The sequence below is a fragment of the Martes martes genome (assembly GCF_963455335.1).
Source record: "Martes martes genome assembly, chromosome: 7".
In the NCBI taxonomy this organism is placed as follows: domain Eukaryota; kingdom Metazoa; phylum Chordata; class Mammalia; order Carnivora; family Mustelidae; genus Martes; species Martes martes.
Window position 1 is genome coordinate 30,531,255 of NC_137894.1, and position 16,302 is coordinate 30,547,556.

The 16,302-nt window shown below is 52.7% G+C and overlaps 2 protein-coding genes across 6 annotated transcripts; one reads left to right on the forward strand and one right to left on the reverse strand.

Annotated features, from left to right (window-relative positions):
• The first annotated feature begins 1,712 nt into the window (after positions 1-1,712).
• On the forward strand, positions 1,713-7,504 carry FAM219B (family with sequence similarity 219 member B). Of its 3 annotated transcripts, none has more exons than XM_080809298.1 (5): positions 1,713-1,973; positions 2,190-2,277; positions 2,955-3,032; positions 3,445-3,493; positions 4,944-7,504. In XM_080809298.1, the coding sequence occupies exons 1-5, from the start codon at positions 1,760-1,762 to the stop codon at positions 5,109-5,111; spliced, it is 597 nt and encodes a 198-aa protein (XP_080665424.1). In that variant the 5' UTR covers positions 1,713-1,759; the 3' UTR covers positions 5,112-7,504. The 3 variants fall into 3 exon arrangements, with proteins under 3 accessions (XP_080665424.1, XP_080665426.1, XP_080665425.1); XM_080809300.1 differs by having other exon boundaries at positions 1,725-1,973; positions 3,445-3,603; XM_080809299.1 differs by having other exon boundaries at positions 1,727-1,973; positions 4,947-7,502.
• Positions 7,495-15,930, reverse strand: MPI (mannose phosphate isomerase). 3 transcript variants are annotated; one of them, XM_080809296.1, is made up of 8 exons: positions 15,872-15,930; positions 15,256-15,383; positions 14,135-14,335; positions 13,279-13,420; positions 12,748-12,930; positions 10,778-10,951; positions 9,632-9,834; positions 7,495-9,278 (listed from the first exon to the last, which is right to left on the reverse strand). In XM_080809296.1, exons 1-8 carry the CDS (start codon positions 15,885-15,887, stop codon positions 9,060-9,062), a joined length of 1,266 nt encoding a protein of 421 aa, XP_080665422.1. In that variant the 5' UTR covers positions 15,888-15,930; the 3' UTR covers positions 7,495-9,059. The 3 variants fall into 3 exon arrangements, 2 of the variants coding, with proteins under 2 accessions (XP_080665422.1, XP_080665423.1); XM_080809297.1 differs by having other exon boundaries at positions 15,793-15,879; XR_013967177.1 differs by having other exon boundaries at positions 8,561-9,278; positions 9,632-9,931; positions 15,872-15,905.
• Between the last annotated feature and the right edge of the window lie 372 nt (positions 15,931-16,302).

Genomic DNA, 16,302 nt, shown 5'->3' on the forward strand with positions numbered 1-16,302 from the left:
TGGCAGAACATGTTCAATCACATAACAAGTAACTGAGCATTAATGATGGGAGATCCAGGAGGGACATAAATGAGGGCATTCACAGTCTTGCTACAAAGTTCCCAGAGATTTTGTGACATCATGTGGGTTCTGGTCACGTTTTCTTTGGCCCCTGGTGAAGTCCCCATCAGTTTAACAGGCAGCATAGCCATGAGAAAAACATGTCTTCGGAGTCTACAGGGAGCTGGGTTTAAATCCCCGGTTTCCCACTTAACTGGTGAATTTGACGAAGTCCAAGCCCCGTTTGACTAATAGGACTCACAACCCGCTACATCGTTAAGTCATGAGAATTCAGTACAAAGTTGAGCCATATGGGGGCGACCGGGTGGCTCAGTCCATTAAGAGGTGGAGTCTTGATTTCAGTTCAGGTCTTCATCTCAGCTCAGGTCTTTGTCTCCGGGTCCTGAGTTCAACCCGGTAAAGGCACTCCACACTAGGCCTGGAGCTTACTTTTAAGTTGAGCCATATGAAATTGCTGTTTCTGGACGTCTAAAACAGGGGTCCGGGCACCTGGGTGGCACAGTCCATTAGGCAAAGGACTCTTGGTTTCCGCTTGGTCATGATCTCAGGGTTGTGGAATAGGCCCCACTTCTCACTTTGTGCTCAGCAGGGAGTCTGCTTGGGGTTCTCTGTCCCTCTCGCTCTGCTCCTCCTGCTCGTGCTCTCTCTTTCTCTAAAATAAGTAATTTGTTTTTAAAGAGTGGAATCTACCAAAATAGTTAACATTCTTCTGTGCTTCTGATTTTTCAAAAACTCCAGTGCTAAATTCTTTTTTGTTTTTCCCCCCTATCTTGCCTAAGGCATAGTCCTGCTCCACTGTTTGGGTGGCCCTGGGGACTCAAAATTTCATATTGTTGATCTACTCCGTGGAGGCGAATCAATTAGCCTGTGGCGGCCTCATGGAATTTGGCAGTTCCTACAAGGATGTGGAACTTCTTTCCAGCCAGCCACAAGCACATCCCTTGGGGGCGGGAGAAGTCAAAAGCCATGACAGCTCCGTGCCCTACCACACACAGACTCCGTGCACTTTCACCCTACTTTCCACAGCCTATTTTGCACTTATTTTCGCTGTACAACAGGCAGTGATATTGGCTCCATTTAAAAATGTGTGAACTGAGGGTTAGAGAGAGGCGGGCACCAAGTTGTGTTGGAAATAACGTGGGTTTGATGTTAGATGGATCAGCGCAGGCTCTAGTGTCCGACGGGCTCAAAGGCCTTGAACCTCTCCGACCTGTTTCGTTTTCTGGAGAACTGCGCTTAATTTCTCCTTCCTTCGTAACAGCTCTCTTCGGTTCAACCCAGGTTCTCCAGGGCTCGCCTTTGGGAGCTCGGGATGTGATGAGATGACCCACGCGGAGACACTGCGAGAGCGCGTGCGCGTCAGGGGGTAAAGGGCTTCGCCCAGCGCGCGCGCAGCCACGACCCTACATAAATATCGATATTTTCTTTCCACTGGACACCGAACTGGCTTCGACATGCCCAGGTTCCGGCCGACTGCAACTACCGCAGCGTCTCTCAAAAGCCGGAACTGAAAGTGCCCCGCCCCCGGGAGTGCGGAACAATTGTGCCCTCCGCTCTGCAGGCTGGCCCGGAAAGCTTAGGCGGACACGGCCCGCGCCTGCGCACCTCCATCTTTCTCAGAAAAGACCGCCTCCCTCCCTGCCCACGACTCGTAAGCCAAGAGGCGGGGTTCTGCGTCGCGGCGGGCCGTGGCCAGGGCATGGCGACCGCGGATCCCAGCGGGCCCGGGGTATGGATGTCTACCCCGGGACCGCGCCCCGCCGGGACCCTGGACTGCGCAGCGGGAGCTACGGGGCTGCCTTTCGGGCGAAGCGGCAGTGGAGTCCCCCGACTGGGGGAGCGGCTCCCGGCGGTTGTGGAGAAGAGGGGGCCGTACATGGTGACGCGTGCGCCGTCCATTCAGGCCAAGCTGCGTGAGTGCGGCCCAGTGTGTGGGGGGGGTGTCTCTGCCTGGGCGGGCTACCTGGTTCCCCGGGCAGGCTCTGGAGTCCCGCCGGGGCGACCCCGGAGGGGAAGCTGCAGCCCGCTCCCGTCCCCGAAAATCTGTTCGGAGAAAGCGGGCTCCTGGCGTTTTGGGAGACACGGCGGAGTGGGGAAGACCCCCCTGACCCGGGCCCTTTGACTTCCAGAGAAGCATCGGGATCTGGCCAAGGCTGTTCTGCGGAGAAAAGGCATGCTGGGGGCCTCGGCGAACCGCCCCGACTCTTCAGCGAAAAGGTCTCAGCAGGCGCCACCTCCTCTGTGCAAGCAATTTCCAGAAAAGGCCTTGGTCCTCAGGCTGGGAGACAGTTCTCCCGTTTTAAGACCGAGCTAGTGATTCACCTGACGCCAACCCGTCTTTTTCACAATTTTAAAATGGGAAGAGGAATGACCTTTTCTTTTCCTTTAAGGATGTAATGATGTCAAGAAAAGGGCTTTGGAATAACAGTTTTGCTGGTGCATAGGATCATTGTCTGGGAGCAGCACAGTGGCTGGGTTCGCTAGGAGTGAAATTAGAAAGCAGTGTGGGAACAGCCAGTGCTGTATTTCTTTTTCAACAGAATGGTAAAGTCTGAGGGCTGAGTGAGACCTTTTCCAGAGCCTCTTATAGGTAAGAGCTCCAACTTGAGAAGAGATTTGCCCCAGGACTTGCAGTTTTTCTGTTCTGTGTTAAACTAAGCTGAAGTGGGGGAGTTTTCCTTGTACTGGAAAGAGTAGGTGTGCTTTTCCTCAGGAGCAGTAGGGGGAGTGGTGTGGGGAAGTGCATATTCCCAGGGCAGGCAGCAATGGCTGTGTGACAGGAAGGCCAGACAGGCGTACTACAGTCATTCCTTTTTCCATAAGGGCAAGGACTCTGGCTTTCTCTGTGAACTGTGACTTCATCTATGCTTGGTCTCTTCCCTGTCTCCCCTCAGGTCAGTGAAGTTTAACAAGGGCTATACTGCCCTTAGTCAGAGTCCAGATGAAAACCTGGTGTCCCTCGACTCTGACAGGTGAGTGGTCTCCTTGAAAATATCCCTTGGGGAGTGACTTGGGTAAAACTGCAGATCTCGTCCAAGACCCTTCATGCATGTTCCAGAGCTGTCTTCTTCAGGGCCTTATCCCTTCCCAGGATAGCTGGGTTAGAGGGCTCAGGTGCTCATGCTGCCCTTCAATTTGGAGCACTAACCTTGCGTGGGGGAATCATCCTCCCCTCTTAAAGCTTCATTGTTTGTGACAGTGACCCCATCCCTGCTGGAGCCAATGGAAAGAGCCAGTGGTACTCAGGACGGATTCTGGGCTTGAGTTCTGTGATGGTCTTTGTTTCACAAGTCCTCCAGACCCCCTTGCATGCTCTCCACCTCGCCATTTGCAGCTGAGTTCCACAGGCATCCCCCTGAACTGACTGTTTTCCTCTTCTCCTAGTGATGGGGAGCTGGAATCCAGATACTCCTCCGGGTATTCCTCTGCAGAGGCAAGTCCAGAGCGCCTTTCTGCACGGGGCCAGGCTGCAGGCAGCGTCACCGCCACTGCCAAATGCTTGTCTTGTGCCTGCTGTGTGCACGGCACTGTGCCAGACTTCCGGTCTGTTCTCCAATCTTCTGTTCTGCCTTACTCCCCCAGCAGAGGTATAGGTGTCTGAGGAAAGCTGTTGAAAATCCAAGAGACCATAGATCTTTAGGGCTCAATGGACCTCACAAGTCTTCTAGCCCAGGCGACCACTTAGAAAAGGGATCCTCGTGAAAAATCCCACCTGAGTGTTTACCAGCCTCTGCTTGCTTGAATGCTTCTTGTAACTGAGTACTTACTCTCTCCAGGAAGCCTTGCTGCCTGCTTTCCCTCCAGCACACATACACAAACACACACAAATTCCTTCTTCAGGTAGCTCTTAGAGAATTCTTCCTTATTAATTTGAAGTGTCTCCTAGAGGATGGAATCAGTGGTCCTAAGCCTGCCCTCCAGGGTCCCTTCGTTTGATTGCCTTTTATCTGTGGTCAACATTCCTGTCCCTCCCATGGCCATCCTCTACCAAGCTTTTCTTCAGGCCAAACAACTTGTGTTCCTTCAGTTGTTCCCTCAATGGGAACTCAGACTGAGATACCAGTGGGCTGGCCTTTTGCACACATTTCCAGAGTGACGGTCCCAGAGACACAGGGATGGAAAGATGAGGCATGTGCAGCTGACTGCCTTAGATAGAGGCAGAGTGCTAGAGACATGACTGAACGCCACTGGTATTTTCCTTGTTCTGGAAACCCTTGGCCACCCCTCGAATTTTTGCCAAAGAGAATAGAAGCAGTTTGTAAATTCCATCCTCCTCAAATATCTAGGTGTCTAAGACTAAACTAAGAAAAGAAAAATTAGCCAAGAGCCAGAGAAAGTCCTACACTATTCCTGATCTCCATTTCTTTCTGCTCAATGGAACTGGTGAAGCAAGGCTGACAGGTTCCACTTTGCAGAGAACAAAGCTTTGCTGGCATAAAGGCTAACGTGTTTAACCAGCAGTGGGGACGAAGCTGCTCCCCACCCTTATCCTGCGTAACTCATCTTCTCCCCCATTGTTCTGCTATCACTGTCCCATATTCCTCAGTGTTCACAGGGACCAGTCGTTCTGAATGGTCAGGCTGTTGACTTTCAAACATAATCTGGAATCTCATATTTACATCAAATGCCTTAGGATTCTTCAGTGAGAACAGCTCCCCTGGGGGTTAATGACACGGCAGCCAGGACGGTGCTGGCTCAGGCTGAGTGGGGCCCCTCGGTGCTGGGTGAGGACACTTCCTCATGTAGTCCGGCGATGCATGGAGTTGGCCTGAGGGTGGAGCATGGACAGGAAGCTCTGGTAAGGGCATGTAGGTCTGCCTTTCTGGCAGCAGTCATTTCTGCTTTGCCATGTGGCTTATAGTTCTCTCCTCTTCTGTTCTTAGCAGGTGAACCAGGATGTGAGCCGGCAGCTGCTCCAGGATGGGTATCACCTGGATGAGATTCCAGATGATGAGGACTTGGACCTCATTCCTCCCAAGCCTATGGCCTCTTCAACATGCTCCTGCTGCTGGTGCTGTCCTGGGGACTCTCCTTCCTGTACCCTCCAGTAGACATAACCCCCTAAGACAGACCCTGCTCACCGTGCCCTGCAGAGCCCTGTGGGCCCTTCTTAGGTCACGGAGTGCAGTGGGGAGTGCTGTCATCCCCAGAATCACTGGAGGCACTGACCCTCTTGGAAGGTCAGTGACCTGCAGTTAACGCCTTACCTGGTGCTTCTCAGGCCAGAGGCCCCCATCTGGACCATAGGGTGATAGGTGGAATTTTGCAGTTTTCCTCTGCTGTTAGAGTTTGGAAAAACCACTTTAATAAGGGCAGGAACAGAGGAATTCTGATTCTTGTGGTGACAAAGTTGGCTAAGGAAATCTTTCAGACTTCTTGACTGGTATTCATCCTGCTCTATGGAGAAAGAGCTTTTGTGCCCTGGCTATGTTAGATGGTGGTGTATGGAAGCAGAAAATAGCACTTTATGGCTTGCAGCTGGGAGCCTTTGAAAAAAATAGCTGAACTATTTGGGACCAGTTTAAGAAATCCCACAATGCTCTGTCTTCCTGGCTTCACGATGGGACCCTCAAGAAAGCATAAAGCAAGGCCCTTTGGCCTTCGTCCCCTTGCACCTGTTTGGCTCTGGCAGGGAACACAGCACACTGCTTGATGGCACAGCAGGATCAAGGCTTCCAGAATCCCTGGACCCAGACCATCCCCAGCTGGCTCAAACTGTCTGGGCAGGTTTAATGACTGTGGTCAGCGCACCCCTAGTTGGAGAAAAATTGCTCCGCTATGTATGTATTTATTTATTTGTCTTTCCCTGGTCACCATTCTTTGCCTTGGTCTTATCTGGTTCAACATCCAGTCTTTTGAGTGTCAAGGTTGGGTGAAAGGACTGGAGCTCCCCGGGAAGCCTGCAGGTGTGGGTGACCAGCAGAGGGAGTGGCAGGGATCGGTCAGGTGCCTTCCTATTTAGCTTCTGAAACTTGAGAATAGCAATGGGTGAGAAGTGTACTGGCCCAGCTGTGTGGGGCTTTGACGTGGGCAGAGGCTCACAGGATGGGGGGGAGGGACGCGTGCTGGCTCCCAGGGCCCCTGCCTGAGATCATCGGCCATTGCAGAGGGCTTCCTTTCACTCCTGCATGGGCCTCCCCTTAGATATGGAGGTTTGGGCTTTACAGTAAACCTCTGGGGCACCCCAGCCTCAGCCCTGTGTGAACGCAGCTGAGACAGGCATAATCTCCCCCAGTGACCACGCCCCCACCCCAGATGGTATCTCTTGCTCTACCAGTCCTCTCTAGACTTGTTTTCAGTGGTTCTTTTTTTTGCGGGGGTGGGGCGCAGCTCATCTAGAGCTGTGGTGAGAACTGAAGGAGAGTGGACAGGGCTCCCAGCCTAAGGGGCGTGGTAGTCAGGATTGGGGTGTGGGCGCCACACAGGAAGTGCCTGATCTGGTGATTTATTCAGTGTCCTGCAGCATCTAGAGAAATGAGGGCTGACACGGACTCTCGTTCTACCACCATGAGGTGATTGGAAGGCTGAGGTCAGATGACGAGGGTAACCTGTCAGTGCTTGATTGGCCTCTATGTTGGTGCTTCTGTCAAATCATAGAAAGTTGAGAAGAATACATGGTACCCAGAGGGCTGTGGTTAGCATTTTCTCATCTAGTAGCATCACAGCAGGTGGGAGATGGGATGGAGGCCTCCTCAGGCACTTCAGGTTGGGGTCTGGGGAATTGGGGACGCAGACAGTTTCAGGACTGGGACTCCGCAGTGCCGCACAGGTGCCTCATGTGCTGAGCCCTTGGCGCTTGTGCCTACAGGCATCTGAAGACGGGAGGAGCCAAGGGCTCCTCCACAGGGACTGTCTTCAGGCCGTCATGGTTTCTGCAGAGGTGCCAGAGTGCACATGAAGAGAGGGCACAGATGCAGGGCGGTGTGGAGAGACGGTGGTGGTGGCAGGAAGCCCAGTGGGTCCACGTCTGTGTGGGGAAGTTGGTTAGGACTGAATTAGTTAGCAGCAGCTGTGGGTGAGGGTGGCAGCAGGACCCCAAGACCAAGGCCCTCCAGTTGTTACTTTACGTCAACACGGATGTATTTGCATCTGTTCCTGGATGATGTTCCAGAACTGGTTGACTCCATGTGGAAGACATTATCTTTGTGGGGAAAGTTGTAGAACACGGCGGCTAGGCAGGGTACAAATGGTCTGTTGTTTGGGGCCAGAGGTCCCAGGCTAAAATGTCACCAGTAAAGGCACCAAGGTGCCTACAGCCAAACTGCCTTAATTCAGAGAGCTGGGTAATCTGCAGGTGACAGTGTCCTGGGGGGAGAGGGGTGTACTCGCAGTTAACCTCACAGAGGAATATGTGTATGGTGTTTACAGAGTACTCTACAGAACTCTTGGCTTAGGCTTCTATAGCTCTGGAAGTTTTTAAGAATAAATACAATCATGCTAGTTGAGCTGTGTCTGTGTTCCATAGGATTTTAAAGCAAGGCCTAGACTACAGCCCTCTGAATTGTGAAATGACCCTCACAGCCCCAGTTGTGGCCATTCCTCCTAGGACCGCCCTCTCCCTGCTGTTCCCGGTAGGCACCATTGTCTGGCCGGCACCATTGGAGGGAGCAGAACTTTGCATAGCACTTCTCTCCAGATGGTGTTCCTTCTGGCAGACCCTTCCTTTTGTCAGGTCATCTTTTGTTTTTAGCTGAAGAAAATCTGGAGGCCAGAAAAAACCCCAAAACAAATTGGCCAGAACTTTTCTGAAGGTAGTTGCCTAGATTTCCCTTGTGCAGGGGGTCTAGTATGGGCAGCCACCCAGAAGGATCCTTTTGTGCCATTGTGAACTCTTACTCTGCAGGAAGGCCTGAACAGCCTGGGGCTCTGCTTAGTCTGGGGTGACAGGACCTCAGACAGCTGCGCCACCTCCTGCAGAGGCTTATCCACGTCTAGAGGGTAAGCACGGGGAGGAGATGTTCTGTACGCTTCCCGCCAGGTTAGAAAAACTAGCTAGGTTTCTCTTCACAACACAAATGGGATCGATCGCCCTGTCCCTAAATCCCCAAGTGTACAGCGACTGAGCGTGTTCTAAAGAAGTGACTGACAAACTTTCTCTGTGAAGGGCCAGTGCAGGCCATACAGTCTGTGCGGGTTCCATTTTGCTACTATAGCCTGAAAGCCCTGGGCCAAACGTAAGGGACAGGTGTGGTCTGATCCAGCCTGCTGGCCTTCGTGGGCTGATCCCTGCCCTGAGGCCAAGTGAAAACAAGGAATCTTGCACTACCGGTCTTTAGATTTACCTTCCACATCTGCAGGATCCAAGGTCATCTGCAAGCTCTGCCACTAAGGCTGAAGCGGGCTTCCCCTCCCATATGTTCCTATTAAAGGGCTCCATACATACTCACCTTGGGAGCTGTTGGAAGCAGGAATTAAAGCAAAAACTGGACGTCCAATCCAGGAAAGGCTCGATCAGCCCACTTCAAGGACCGGAACGCTAAAGGCTGACTGCTCTCACAGCCTCAACACAAGTGATCTTTTAATTGCTTTGACAGAGCCAGAGGGCGACAATGAATAGTATTAGTCCACAGGCCTACTCTTTCCCCTCCTTTGCAGCTGAGGAAATGGGCAGTCCCAGGGCCAGAACCCTGTTCTTAGAAATTAACTACCTACCCTCTTGCTGTGAGTGATGCTGAACAAATCATAGATTTTTACCAGCTGCCTAATGCTGTGGGCTGGAACAGAGCTGCCACCTCCCTCCTGAGGAGAGCCTGGCTTGGGTATGGTGAGAATACAAGCGGAGTTTCAGGTCTTGGTCCTCACCAGGGCCCTCCTCCCAGTAGAAGAATGGTTTGTCCAAGGCTTGCTCTGGAGTCACTACCTTCAAGCTCACTACTCTACCCCCACTCTTCGAGGGCATACCCAAGTCCAGGGCAGGGACGGGGTTGGAGCTGGGCCTGAGGAGAGGCCGGCCAGGACTTAGAGTAACTGTCAGAGGAGAGCCAGGAAGGCTGTGGCCTCTACAGCAGGCAGCAGGCACGGAACATCAGTAGGTCATCGGGCACCGTGAGCTTCAGTGAGACGCTCTCATTGGCCCCAATGAAAAGCACCCCACCGCGCTGCAAAGGGGTTGGCGTCTGGGCTGTAGCACTGCTGGCTGTCACTCTCCCCTGGACCACCAGTAGGATGCTGGCAGAGTCCACTTCCAAGACTTTGTATTCAGTGATGGAGCCAGGGACCTGGGCAGGAAGAAACAACAGGATGGTGCTGCTCATTTTCTGTGCCTGTCAGCTTGAAGGGGGAGGCCCAGGACAATCTCAGGGGCAGCGTGGCCACCTTCTCCCCCACTGCTCAGGCTCTTGTCAGCATGGAGGCCCATCTCTGGTCCCCGGTACAAGGAGGACTGGGCTGGCCCCATGGCTGTGGCTGTCATGTGTGGCACCACTCCCCTCCCCGCCCCAACACCCAGCATCCAAGTGTGCTTAAAAGAAAGGGAACGCTGCCCCAGGTGTACTCCGCACTGTGGCCCTTGCCAGGCTTTTTCATGCCATACGAAAGATACTCACCATAGCCACCACCACCCTCCACTCACCTCAATTTTCATGACAGTGAAGTCTGGCACAGGGGGGTCGTAGATAGAGAGGTAGGGGTCTTCCTGACTCCGAGTTGGAAGAAAGAGCCTGTCCTTGCTGGGGATATAGCTGAGCATCTCACATAGGGTTGGCACATCAATGAACTTGGGTGTCAGGCCAGCACGAACCGTGTTGTCTGAACACGCCATGCACTCCACACAGTCTGGGGACAGATAGTTGTCATGTGCTAACCTGATGAAGGATGTCTTGGAGTTTGGCTCACCAGAGCTGGGCCTCCTAAGCTGAAGGCCATGAACCCCCTGCAGAGTTATGCAAAAATGTGTGAACTGCACCATCAGGAGAATGGGCTAAGATACCGAAAACAGGTCACGTCATGTTAGCCCCTGGAAGAGCCCCAACCTTCCCCAGACTATTCTACCACAGAATCCTATCTGTGAGTAGATATATAGCCAATAGTCAAAATGTGACACATTTCTGTGGAAATGTATTTTCTCACAAAAATTTTTGGATAGACAGGACAGACAGGCAAAGGTGATGAAGGGGAGAGAACAGCCTCCATTCAATGTAGCCTGGGTTCAGATTGTTCCCACACATGCAGACAGGGTAGCAGGAGAGTATCGTGACCTCACAGGTCCGTGTGAAGACTCAAGCAGTGTCCAGCACTAAGCTGGCATTCTTCATCCCTACTGGCCACTTCCCAGCCCACCCCAGGAAGCCTAGGTCAGACCTGGTGGGACCTTAAAGGTCTCTCTTCGACCTCCCCCTCCCTCTTTTATCTAAGGCTTGGTAATGGGGCTCACTGCTAAAACGTGGCTCACCTTGGGGCACCTGGCTACCTCAGTCAGTGGAGCATGCGGCTCTTGTTGATCTTGAGGTTGTGAGTGCAAGCCCCACAATGGGTACAGAGATTACTTAAAAATGAAATCTTAGGGGCACCTGGATGCCTCAGTGGTTTAAAGCCTTTGTCTTCAGCTCAGGTCATGATCCCAGAGTCCTGGGAGGGGGCCCTGCATCGGGCTCTCTGCTCAGCAGGGAGCCTGCTCCACTCCCCCCCACCCCTCATCCCCCCACCCCCGCCTGCTTCTCTGCCTACTTGTGATCTGTCAAATAAATAAAATCTTAAAAAAAAAACAAGTGTGGCTCACCTCCTTTCAGGTAGGCATGGGGCACATTAGCCTCCAGAAACATGGCCTCTCCTGGCTTCAGGGTAAGCAGGTTCAGGAAGTAGATGGCAAAGCATCCAATATCACCGGGATACTGCTGGTGCAGCTGCAGTAATAGCTCCCCATAGATGTCTTCCATATTGTTTCCAGCAGCCACTGACGGTCACAGAGCACCCCAAGGCCACTTAGGAACTCTCAGTGGTGTTCACAGCCCCACCCTGGCCATCAAGTCCTGGGGAAGTCCCTGCCCAGGGAAATCCAGAAACAGGTGGGTGTGTTCTCCCAGCCACGTCCCCACCCTTTGGGGGCCAGCCTTCCTTGATCTTCCAGCCCATACAGATGCCATTTTCCCCATTCTGACTGCCTATATGCCCAGGATTATTCTAGCCACTGAAAGGGCTAAAGTTTGGGGCCAGATAATCCTTTGTTGTGGGGGCTGTCCTGTGCTTTGTAGGATGTTTCAGAGCATCTTTGGCCTCTACTCACAATACAGCACCCCCCAACCCATGTTAATGAAACAAAAAAAAATGTCTCTAGAGAAGTGCCAGTGTCCCCTGATTGAGAACCACTGCTGTTGAGTTTGATCTATTAGGGGATAACCCAAGAGTTCCATATGCGGTGAACAACTGTCCCAGACAGACCAGGCCCTTCCCTTTTTAGCCCAGAAAGCACTGTGTCTCAGAAAATCACTAAGTCCCAGGCAAACCGAGATAGTTGGTCACCCCAGAGAGCAAGAGGCAGAATATGCCCAGGACCAAAAATGTGTCCTCAGCCTGGGCTAGAGTAGTGGGGGAAGGCTTTGGAAATGAGGGGAGGGCAGGGAGGTGATCTGGAATTTCTTGAGTGTGCAGACAAGTGGGGAGGGCATGAGTAAATGAAAGCTGAATGTGTCAGTGCCAAAAAGAAGAAACCAGCTGGTCTGGATTGGAGGGTGGTTCTGAGTCTTCACAGAAAGGCATGAATACCACCTCTGTGCTAAGTACTGGAAACACACAAAGGCCAAAGAGCCAGGTCCCTAGCCTGGAGAAAACCCCAGCTGTCACAAGTGTGCCTGTAATGATATAGACTCACAGGTGCTAGAGGCTCTACCCCACATAGAAATAAGGGGTTCTGGGAGCTCCCGGCAAGAGTAATCTGTTCTGTAGAGAATGCAAGAAGCCCGAAAGGGGAGGCATGGAAGCAGAGACAACACCAAAAACTAAATGAAACAACAACAACAAAAAAAAAAAACAAAGAAAACAAAGGATATGCTTGGATAAAATAATTCTCTGTGGCTCAGAGGTAGCAGGCGAAATGTATAGAGAGAGAACCAGAAGAGCTCCAGGGTCTCCTAGGGAAGGGGACAGGGCCTCATCACAAACGTAGGCCCCATAAGCTCACAGCCGGAGTCCTTCCTGCCTTGGTTTATACTGCTTGCGCTGACTTCCCATGCAAATGTGACAACCACACCCATCACAGTCATTTCCTGAACTCTCCTTAGTTAGCACAAGGTTGGGCACAGAGCAGGTATTTAAGGAAATGTGTGTGTGTATGTATGTGTATATGTATACACCAAAAAAAAAAAAGGAAAGATCTACTGATCAAAAGTTCTGGGCTTCAGGCCTTTCAAGAAAAGGAGATGAGGATTCCCTTGTCCCCTTCCTGCTCTCTAGCCCCACAGAACAAATCCAACCACAGGGAGCAACTGTAGGCCCGGGGACGTCTCAGAATGCCTAGGTGGTAAGACCAGCCGTCCAGGCCCGTCTGTCTCCAGCCCTCTAGAGCCAGTTAGGAAGCAGCACTCAGCTGAGGGCCCTGCTCCACAGTGACGGAAAGAAATGCCCATTGCTAACAGCCCATCTAAGTCATCTAAGGCCCATTTTGGTGTTCCACTTGAGGCAAAGCTCCACAGACTAGTGTCTGCGCTGGGGCCAGGCAGGACAGGGCACTGCACCCAGGCCCACCACACCCACCTTGCTGGGAGATCCGCTTCACCAACAGGTTGAGCTGCTCCACCACCACCTTCTTCTCACTCTTCATCAGATGGGAGAAACAGCTCTGCAGAGCTGAGGCCGCTGACTGGGAGTCACTGCTCGAGCTCTGCTTCAGCTGTGCCGCTGCATTATCTCCAATCAGAAACTGGAACTCAGGCACCTCTGCAGGAAGGCCAGGCCAGGGCCCACGTCAGGACCAACAAGATGGAACCCGAAGAAGCGGGAAGTCTGAGGAGGCCTCCCCATCCCATCCCATCCCTCACCAAGGTGCCACGCAGTGCTAAGCAAACTCGGAGGTGAAAACCGACTGCTCAGCACCAGCCTCAGCAAGCACACCTGAGCCTAGTCTCACAGGCCCAACCCATGGCTTCAAGAATTCATCCGGCCAACCAGCCCCTCACCTCCTGTGACACTTAGCCTCTGTTCTCTGCCACTGTTCTAGCTCTGCCTGGGGTTGCCCACGCATCGTAGGCCCAGTACGCATGTTCTCAGCATTTTGCCCAACCTTACTTGTCAGAAACGTCACAATTTCCTCAATGGGCCGGAAGCCACACAAACCCTGGAAGGAGGTGAGGGCAATGGCCATCTCTGGCTTATGGTTGGCATCAGGGTAGTGCTGTGGAGCCTGCAGATGCAGTTTCTCTGCCAGCTCCTGTGGGGTGGCCGGGGGAAGAGGAGGATGGTCAAGGTGCAGTCATCACCTAGCAGGACACCAGTCCCACCCGGCCCTTGCTCTCTACCCTCCCCAGTCGCCAGACAGCAGTTGGCTTCATACTCTCAGCAATGAGCCCAGTCAGGGCATAATGTAGAAACTCAGGGTTCACTCAAACCGGGGCAGGAACACAGGCCAAATCTGGGGGAGACTTTAAGAGGCCTGGACTGGAAATCAGGAAGCCCAAAACACCAAGCCAAGCTCGGACACGAACAAGCAGTGTGACTCTGGCTACATCCCTGTCTTCCTGGGTCTAACTCTGCCCTCTAGATATGAGAAGTTTGGACAGACAAATGCCTAGGAGCTGAGGCAGCAGCTAGGATGCCTTCCCTGCTCTGGAAGGTGAACTCTCCTAGAGAGCCAGCGGGGAAAACAGCAGATATGAATAGTCCTGGGTTGCATGAGGGGAACCCAGGGAAGGGCATGGAGCAGCTCTTTGACACGGGCTGGTCAGCTGTCCACTGAGACTTAGCTGCCAACCTGTGTCACCAGCACCCAGCCTTCCAGAGCTAAATTGGGAGTCATCAGGCCTAGATTTAGCTTTGGGGTGGAGTGCAACGTGGGTGGGGTAAAACGCAGCAGTAAAAGTAGGGGGAGGGCCGTGACATGAGTTCTGCTGTACCTTGGCCTCTGCACCCCACTCCGGTCCTGTACCTTGTTAGGGTGTGCCTGGATGGACAGCGCCGTTTCAACTGAGAGTACTTTGAAGAGGAAGGGCAGCTTGCCATTAAAGGTCTCCTTGACCTTTGAGCCCAAGCAGTCCTGGTTCTCAGAGATCCACTGGCCTAGGGTCTTCTGTGACATGCGATTGTCGAGGATCTTGGCATCTCCCCGGGGGTGGGACCCCATCCACAACTGGAAAAACAGGAAACTTGAGAGGGAAAGAGGAAGAACCTGGCACCACCAACCTGAATCCTGAGTGGAGCCTCCCGGGCCTGGGTATAAATGCTCATGCCATCACAGGCATACAGGAAAGCAGCAGACCCCAGGACACCAGTGGTACAGAGACCCAGTTCAGGCTCTGCCTGCAACCAGATGTGGAGGCCTGGGCTAGTTATTTCTAGTCAGTCGGTCTCAATGTTCTCATCTGTCCAATGAGAATGACACCTGCACTGTCAAGGTCACTAAAAAGCTCTCTCAGATGGCTCTGGGAAGTGTTAACATTCACTTATTCCAGTCTCAGAAGTAGAGGCCTTGCTACGCTTTGGCTTTATCTCACCTAAATGAGCAAGAAAAATACATATATTAGGCTATTAAAATGTAAAAGCTAGTCAAAGTAAAACTTTTAATTGTCCAAGAGGGTTGAATTAAAATTCAGTAAGTGCTGAGAGTTCTTGGGGCGGGAGGCGGCGGGGAGGGTACCAGAAATCTCAGCCTATGATGACAAAACCTCTCTTCTTTTGGTGCTGCCATCTGGATTCATCACTTTCTGGGATCTGAAGAGCCAAGAATAGCCTCCCTCTTTGCTGCTTCCCTCTCCCAGATGATCCACATGATTTAACCCAGGCCCTCTGAATGGAGAAATCCCTTGGTCTCACCTGCTGTTAAAGCGAAATACAGGGGCTCCTGGGCAGCTCTATCTTTGCCTGGGATGGAGCCCTGCTTTGGGCTCCCTACTCAGCAAGAAGCCGGCTTCTCTCCCTCTGCCCCTCCCAACTCCTGTTCTCTCACACTCTGTGCTCTCTAATAAATAAATAAAATGAAAGTGTATATATATATATATATATATATATATATATATATATATATATAGTGAAATACAACCCGGGTCTCACCTCTGCATATGGCTTGTCCTCTGAGATCTGGGCCTGTGGATCACTGCTGGCCAGCAACCGAGCCACTTCACTGCTGGAACCCATCTTCCCCCAGGCATAGTGCTGCACCGTACAGGAAAGTGGGAACACTGGGGGCAGGGGAGCAGAAACAGTGGGTCAGCTTCCACTCCACTCCTGAGGCCTGACCCTACGGTCTTGGGAAAACTAGACACGGGCTGAGGGTTCTGTCTGGGGGACAAAGTCAAATAAGGGGTCTGTAGGTTGTTGAGACCCTTCTCCGCAGGCGAGACGTTCCCATCTGTAAAGCCGACAGTAAGGCTTCTCCGCAGACGTGAGGGAGGTAGTTGCGTGGAGGGACGGGGAGGGAGCGGGCGGAACCTATTACAGGACACGCCGTCTCGAACTGACCCACGCGTGGCTCCTCCCCTCAAGACCCTCCTGCGAGCGCTGAAATAATGGCTCAATCCCTATCGCAGGTGCCCCCTCTCTGTCCAGAGCCCATCCGTCTTTCCGCAGAGTCACAATCCTGGGTCCCACCTGGCATATCAGGTCGGGAAAGATCCCCGAGACGCAACCCACCCCCACGTTCCCGTCAGCACCCCAGTCCACAGCCCACCTTTCTGTACCGCCATCCTCCGGGTACCGGCCCAGGCTTCTGGCACGTATGCCCTTCCCGGCAGCACCCGCGGCCCTACTGCTCCCAGAGCTTCATGGGAAATGTAGTTCCTCGAGAGCCTTCTTGGAGACCCGTGCGCTTTGCGAGAATACTCCCCGCACTCTGAACACCTCTCCCGGCTCCAGCTGTCACGAGGAAGGAGCCTCCAGCAGCCCAGAGACTTCCCGCCCGCAGTCCTGGGTCTCAGTATTCATTCGTTCGTTCCTTCGCCGGACACAAATTTACTGAGCACTGGCAAAATGCCATGGGCTGGCGATACATCCGAGAACAAGACAAAGATCCCTTTGCCTTTATAGAGCTTACATTCTGGTGAAGGGAAGACAGGCAAATAAATAAGTATAACAAATAAGTAAATCATACAGTATGTTGAG

What these genes read in the sequence shown, in the direction of transcription:
- FAM219B (XM_080809298.1), top strand. Translation starts at nt 1,760, where the DNA reads ATGGCGACCGCGGATCCCAGCGGGCCCGGGGTATGGATGTCTACCCCG. An exon ending in CCCGACTCTTCAGCGAAAAG is followed by an intron (nt 2,278 to 2,954) that starts GTCTCAGCAGGC and finishes GTCTCCCCTCAG; the next exon opens with GTCAGTGAAGTTTAACAAGG. An exon ending in CCGGGTATTCCTCTGCAGAG is followed by an intron (nt 3,494 to 4,943) that starts GCAAGTCCAGAG and finishes TTCTGTTCTTAG; the next exon opens with CAGGTGAACCAGGATGTGAG.
- MPI (XM_080809296.1), bottom strand. An exon ending in AGGACAAGCCATATGCAGAG is followed by an intron (nt 14,336 to 15,255) that starts GTGAGACCCGGG and finishes CTGTTTTTCCAG; the next exon opens with TTGTGGATGGGGTCCCACCC. An exon ending in TCACTGTCATGAAAATTGAG is followed by an intron (nt 9,279 to 9,631) that starts GTGAGTGGAGGG and finishes CTTCCTGCCCAG; the next exon opens with GTCCCTGGCTCCATCACTGA.